This window comes from Triticum aestivum, chromosome 7A (assembly GCF_018294505.1).
Source record: "Triticum aestivum cultivar Chinese Spring chromosome 7A, IWGSC CS RefSeq v2.1, whole genome shotgun sequence".
Taxonomy (NCBI): Eukaryota; Viridiplantae; Streptophyta; class Magnoliopsida; order Poales; family Poaceae; genus Triticum; species Triticum aestivum.
This window is the reverse complement of record NC_057812.1, coordinates 70,162,213-70,169,506: the sequence shown is the minus strand read 5'-3', so window position 1 is coordinate 70,169,506 and position 7,294 is coordinate 70,162,213. Positions and strand designations below refer to the sequence as shown.

General features: G+C 44.5%; 1 protein-coding gene across 1 annotated transcript; it reads right to left on the bottom strand.

Annotated features, from left to right (window-relative positions):
• Nucleotides 1-1,328: 1,328 nt before the first annotated feature.
• LOC123152711 (sister chromatid cohesion 1 protein 1-like) lies at nt 1,329-3,984 on the bottom strand. Its single transcript, XM_044572196.1, has 6 exons — nt 3,571-3,984; nt 3,410-3,468; nt 3,246-3,290; nt 3,150-3,169; nt 2,987-3,063; nt 1,329-1,580 (listed from the first exon to the last, which is right to left on the bottom strand). The coding sequence occupies exons 1-6, from the start codon at nt 3,636-3,638 to the stop codon at nt 1,439-1,441; spliced, it is 411 nt and encodes a 136-aa protein (XP_044428131.1). The 5' UTR covers nt 3,639-3,984; the 3' UTR covers nt 1,329-1,438.
• Nucleotides 3,985-7,294: the final 3,310 nt, after the last annotated feature.

Below are 7,294 nucleotides of genomic sequence, written 5' to 3'. Positions count from 1 at the left end.
AATTTTATGGTAGGAGATGACACCACATAAGGAAAAGTATAAGTAGAAAATTTTATTAGAGATGGACAAACATAGCATCAGTCAATGATGCAACTCATGAAAGAATTAATAAGGAAAGAGAAGATTCACATATAAATATACTATCCTAGAAATATTTTGTGATTGTGAGCCCTCATCAAAATATTATATGCCAAAATTGTTGACGTTGCACAAGGAAGACAACTTAATGGTTTATTGATACGTCTCCAACGTATCTATAATTTTTTATTGTTCCATGCTATTATATTATCCATCTAGGATGTTTTATATGCATTTATATGGTATTTTATATGATTTTTGGGACTAACCTATTAACCCAGAGCCCATTGCCAGTTTCTGTTTTTTTTTCTTGTTTTTGAGTATCGCAGAAAAGGAAAACCAAATGGAGTCCAATTGACCTGGAATTTGACGGAGATTATATTTGGACCAGAAGAAGCCCACGGAGCATCGAAGATGGACCAGAAGAGTCCCAGGCTACCCACAAGGGTAGGGGTCGCGCCCACCCCCCTAGGGCGCCCCCCTGCCTCGTGGACAGCCCGGAGATCCCCCGACTTGTTCCTGACACCAATACCTGTCATATATACCCAAACTTCTAGAAAGAAACCTAGATTGGAAGTTCCACCGCCGCAAACCTCCAGAGCCACCAAAAACTAATCTAGACCCGTTCCGGCACCCTGCTGGAGGGGGGATCCCTCTCCGGTGGCCATCTTCATCATCCCGGCGCTCTCCATGACGAGGAGGGAGTAGTTCACCCTCGGGGCTGAGGGTATGTACCAGTAGCTATGTGTTTGATCTCTCTCTATCTCTCTCATGTTCTTGATTTGGCACGATCTTGATGTACCGCAAGCTTTGATATTATAGTTGGATCTTATGATCACTACTAGAAAAACCGCTACTAATGGCGCACCTAATTTGGCCATTAATGGCGCATCACTGGTGAGCCATTACTAGCACGCCATTAGTAATTTTTACTAATGGCGCACCAGTGGTGCGCCATTAGTATCTGGTATACTAATGGTGCACCACTGGTGCGCCATTAGTATAGGCTACGGTGCACCATTAGTATGCCTCCCAGGGGCCATGTATACCCTGGTGCTTTGGCATACTAATGGCGCACAACCACGGGATGCGCCATTAGTAACCGCGGCATACTAATGGCGCACTGACCAGTGATGCGCCATTAGTATGCTTTGTCATACTAATGGCGCACTGTCATGTGATGCGCCATTAGTATGAATATTAGGTTTTTTTTATTTTTTATTTTCTGTTTTTTGCACAGGTTACAAAATGTATAATTTGACAAAATATAGACAGCACACATCAACAACAGATTCATCGAATACAATAGAAGATTAGTCTTTGAATACAATTCATCATATTAGTCTCCGAATACAATAGACTAACACAGTTTCAACTTCCAGAATACATAGATGACAACGATTACCATTCCGCGAAACCTAGTAGTATCAGTATCTGTCAAAAACACGGGCTGCTCCACCTCCATATCCACCGCGTTCTCTGGCAGTGTTACTGCTTCATACCTGCAAGAAGCAGCACTTTCAGATAAAAATGACACACTGTTTTCTGAATCTTAAGACATATCATTCTCCATAAAACCCTTTTCTCAATGGCAATGACACAGTAGCAAGAGGTTAAATATCTCATTTGGAGTGCTAACAAACTTCCAAAGGCAAGCGACAAGAGTCCGCGCTCTGAACATGACAGAATATTAAGATATGTTAACAGTTTTCCAAGGTGATAAAGATCCCCTCTGAACATAGCATTATTTCTCAAGTACCATTACAACCCCCAGATCTGCTATAATTAGACCATCCAGTCTCAAGAGATTGACTGATATTGAATAAGAAACCAATACCAAAATAATAAGTCAGCACTGAACAACCCAAAATCAACCGATATCAGTCAATCCCTTGCACCTGGAGCTGATTAAAATTGACTAACCCAGACATAACAATCAGCAACATACAAAGACATAAATACCTGCATGAACCCTTGCATCAACAGCTATAACACCCAAACGACCCCCCCCCCTTAGGCAAAGTTGCAACCCATGAATTTAATCAAGCAATGAGAATATCAAGACAGGAGACACAAAATCATATGAAGGTCTATATGAATAGCTGCTGCCCCACAAACACAAGAACAGAGTCAAGTTACAGCAGGATCACACAGCGAGGGCCCATGGCTAGGGCTGTGCGTCCCAGTTACATTTCACAGCATGGACCCATGGCTAGGACTGTGCATCCAAGTTACATTTCACGCAATCAGTGATATGGCATCATCAATAAAATTCTAGAAACATCTGAAAACACCACAAAGTAGTGCCGTTGGTCATTGTAAAATCAGTAGTGCACAATGGAGCACACAGCAATAGTTACCAAGCAAGCTGACAGACTGACAGTGTTGTTAGGCATCTTAAGAAATTTCATAAACACAGAAAGTTCAGTTGCTCATACAGCCACTTTGGCACCTTGCAACAGCCTCCAATCTAAACCATCAGACTAACACCACACGGTCTAAAGACACAAAGAAAATTCCATTTCCACAGAGAAATGGACACTAACTCTCCATCATCACCATGCAAACACATTCAGAAACTTCTACTAGAAACATCTGAAAACATCGCAAATCACATATCATCGTAAACTCAATATTGTACAATGCAGAACACACCAATTGGTAACAAGCAAGCTCACAAAGACTGCATTGCTATCGAGCCTCTCAGAAATTTCATAAACAGACAAAGTTAAGCTGTCCATACATACAGCCACCTTGGTACCCTGCAAACCATTAGGCTAATACCACGCGGTCCAAACACACAAAGAAAACCCCATTCCAAAGAGAAATGGACGCCGGCTCCGCATTATCAGGACACAAGCACATTCAGAAACTTGTAGAAGGGCATGGAGACGGAGAGCGCACTCACTTGGCTTGAGCCTTGCCCTTGGGGAGGACGGTGTGGTCCACGGCCGGCCTGATCTTCCATGCCTCGTTGATCTCAATCTGCGGAAGAAATCAGCGCAAGCGTAAACCCGACCACCAAATTACCAAGCAGGATGAACTGGGCAAGACTGGAAGTCGAAGTTTACCAGAAGACGGGACACATCATCTGCGAGGAACAGTTGGAAACGATGAGAATCTGAACATTTCGACGACAAAAAAGTGCAGCAAGCAGATGGACTGACCATAGAGAAGCTTCACCTTCCTCTCGTACACGATCACCACGCCGCCTGCTCATCATGCGCACAGGCAACAACAGCAACAAACACGCGTCACATCCTCGGGGGAGAACAGGAACGAATCCGGCGAGGGAAAGAAAGGAGCGAAATGACCCGGAGGGACGGCTCACCCATGAGGATCCCGGAGAGCCTGAGCGCCATGGGCACCGACGGGTTCAGGATCTCCTTGCTGCAGCAGCGTCAGACACAGCGCGGCACACGCGGATTAGAATCGGGGCGGACCGTGGGCTCAAAGCAGAGAGAAATTGGCGGGATCGGGTCGGGGGCTCACCAGATTTTGATGATGTCGAGATTGTCGAGGCGCTTGCGGTTGATCTTGGCGTGGAGCATGGCGGCCATCCTGCGACGGGGACAGGGGAGCAGAGGAGCGTCAGAGGAGATCAAGGCGACGGGGAACCCGTCGCATTGGGAGCGGATCAGACGGGCGCGTCCGGAAACGCCCCGGACCGAGCGGGAAAACGCGGGACGGGCGCAATCGGCGGCCGGCGGCCGTGACCGAGGGGGGCGAGAGGTGGCGGCCGGCGAGGGAGGGAGGGAGAGAGGGGAGGGGACGCATCATATCTGGCCGAGCGGCGCCTTCCGCGCGAGGAGCTGGTGCGAGTAGAACATCTTGGATACTAATGGCGCACCCACTACCTGGTGCGCCATTAGTAGTTACAACTACTAATGGCGCACTTAAGCAGGATGCGCCATTAGTATGTTTGGACAGGTGCACTAGTTCAAAAAAAACTTGATACTAATGGCGCACCCTTTGCATGGTGCGCCATTAGTAGTTTCAACTCTAATGGCGCATCAGAAGGTGGTGCGCCATTAGTATATACTAATGGCGCACCAACTTTCTGGTGCGCCATTAGTGTCAATCCCATCTATAGCCCTTTTTCTAGTAGTGGATGTTTCTCCACCTCTATTCTCTTGTAATGGATTGAGTTTTCCCTTTCAAGTTATCTTATCGGATTGAGTCTTTAAGGATTTGAGAACACTTGATGTATGTCTTGCATGTGCTTATCTGTGGTGACAGCGGGATATTCACATGATCTACTTGATGCATGTTTTGGTGATTGCTACCTCTTGAGCACTGCGTTGGCTTTCCCTTGAAGAGGAAAGGGTGATGCAGTTAAGCAGCGTAAGTATTTCCCTCAGTTTTTGAGAACCAAGGTATCAATCCAGTAGGAGGCCATGCACGAGTCCCACACACCTACACAAACAAATAAAATCCTCGCAACCAACGCAATAAAGGGGTTGTCAATCCCTTCACGATCACTTACGAAAGTGAGATCTGATAGATATGATAAGATAATATTTTTGGTATTTTTATGATAAAGATGCAAAGTAAAATAAAAGGCAATGAAAATAGCTAAGTGTTGGAAGATTAATATGATGGAAAATAGACCCGGAGGCCATAGGTTTCACTAGTGGCTTCTCTCGAGAGCATAAGTATTATGGTGGGTAAACAAATTATTGTTGAGGAATTGACAGAATTGAGCATAGTTATGAGAATATCTAGGTATGATCATGTATATAGGCATCACGTCCGCGACAAGTAGACCGACTCCTGCCTGTATCTACTACTATTACTCCACACATCGACCGCTATCCAGCATGCATCTAGAGTATTAAGTTCAAAAGAACAGAGTAACGCTTTAAGTAAGATGACATGATGTAGAGGGATAAACTCATGCAATATGATATAAACTCCATCTTGTTATCCTCGATGGTAACAATACAATACGTGCCTTGCTGCCCCTACTGTCACTGGGAAAGGACACCGCAAGATTGAACCCAAAGCTAAGCACTTCCCCCATTGCAAGAAAGATCAATCTAGTAGGCCAAACCAATCTGATGATTCGAAGAGACTTGCAAAGATAACCAATCATACATAAAAGAACTCAGAGAAGAATCAAATATTGTTCATAGATAAACTTGATCATAAAGCCACAATTCATCGGTCTCAATAAACACACTGCGAAAGAAGATTACATCGATAGATCTCCACAAGAGAGGGGGAGAACATTGTATTGAGATCCAAAAAGAGAGAAGAAGCCTGATACGTCTCCAACGTATCTATAATTTTTGATTGCTCCATGCTATATTATCTACTGTTTTGGGCAATATTGGGCTTTATTATCCACTTTTATATTATTTTTGGGACTAACCTATTAACCGGAGGCCCAGCCCAGATTTGCTGTTTTTTGCCTATTTCGGTGTTTTGAAGAAAACGAATATCAAACGGAGTCGAAACATAACGAAATCAACTGGAGAAGTTATTTTTGGAAGGAAAGCTACCGGATGGACTTGGACCCCACGTCAGGAAAGGAGGGAGGTGCTCACGAGGGTGGGGGGCGCGCCCACCCCCTAGGGCGCGCCCCCTGCCTCGTGCGGCCCTCGAAGCTCCACCGACGTACTTCTTTAACCCATATATACCCATGTATCCTAAAACTTCCAGAACAGAGGATAGATCCGGAGTTCCGCCGCCGCAAGCCTCTGTAGTCACCAAAAACCAATCGGGACCCTCTTCCGGCACCCTGCCGGAGGGGGGAACCCTCATCGGTGGCCATCTTCATCGTCCCGGCGCTCTCCATGACGAGGAGGGAGTAGTTCACCCTCGGGGCTGAGGGTATGTACCAGTAGCTATGTCTTTGATCTCTTTCTCTCTCTCGTGTTCTTGATTTGGCACGATCTTGATGTATCGCGAGCTTTGCTACTATTGTTGGATCTTATGTTTCTTCTCCCCCTCTACTCTCTTGTAATGGATTGAGTTTTCCCCTTGAAGTAATCTTATCGGATTGAGTCTTTAAAGATTTGAGAACACTTGATGTATGTCTTGCCGTGCGTATCTGTGGTGACAATGGGATATCACATGATTCACTTGATGTATGTTTTGGTGATCAACTTGCAGGTTCCGCTCATGAACCTATGCATAGGGGTTGGCACACGTTTTTGTCGTGATTCTCCGGTAAAAACTTTGGGGCACTCTTTGAGGTTCTATGTGTTGGTTGAATAGATGAATTTGAGATTGTGTGATGCATATCGTATAATCATACCAACGGATACTTGAGGAGACATTGGAGTATCTAGATGACATTAGGGTTTTGGTTGATTTGTATCTTAAGGTGTTATTCTAGTATGAACACCAGGGCTATTTGTGACACTTATAGGAATAGCCCAATGGATTGATTGGAAAGAATAACTTTGAGGTGATTTCGTACCCTACCATAATCTCTTCGTTTGTTCTTCGCTATTAGTGACTTTGGAGTGACTCTTTTGTTTCATGTTGAGGGATAGTTATATGATCCAACTATGTTATTATTGTTGAGAGAACTAGCACTAGTGAAAGTATGAACCCTAGGCCTTGTTTCCTAGCATTGCAATACCGTTTACGCTCACTTATACCACTTGTAACCTTGCTGTTTTTATATTTTCAGATTACAAAAACCTATATCTACCATCCATATTGCACCTGTATCACCATCTCTTCGCCGAACTAGTGCACCTATACAATTTACCATTGTATTGGGTGTGTTGGGGACACAAGAGACTCTTTGTTATTTGTTTGCAGGGTTGTTTGAGAGAGACCATCTTCATCCTACGCCTCCCACAGATTGATAAACCTTAGGTCATCCACTTGAGGGAAATTTGCTACTGTCCTACAAACCTCTGCACTTGGAGGCCCAACAACGTCTACAGGAAGAAGGTTGCGTAGTAGACATCAAGCTCTTTTCTGGCGCCGTTGTCGGGGAGGCTAGGTAAGCGGCACTCACACCCCGTCAACTAAGCTCTTTTCTGGCGCCGTTGCTGGGGAGGTGAGTGCTTGAAGGTATATCTTTAGATCTTGCAATCGAATCTTTTTGTTTCTTGTTTTAGCACTAGATTAGTTTATAAAAGAAAACTACCAAAAAATGGAATTTAGTTTGTCTCATACGCTTCACCTATTTAATATCTTTCGTGAGTATGATGGAAAAGAAAATTGTGCCAAAGTGTTAGAAGAAGAATGTATT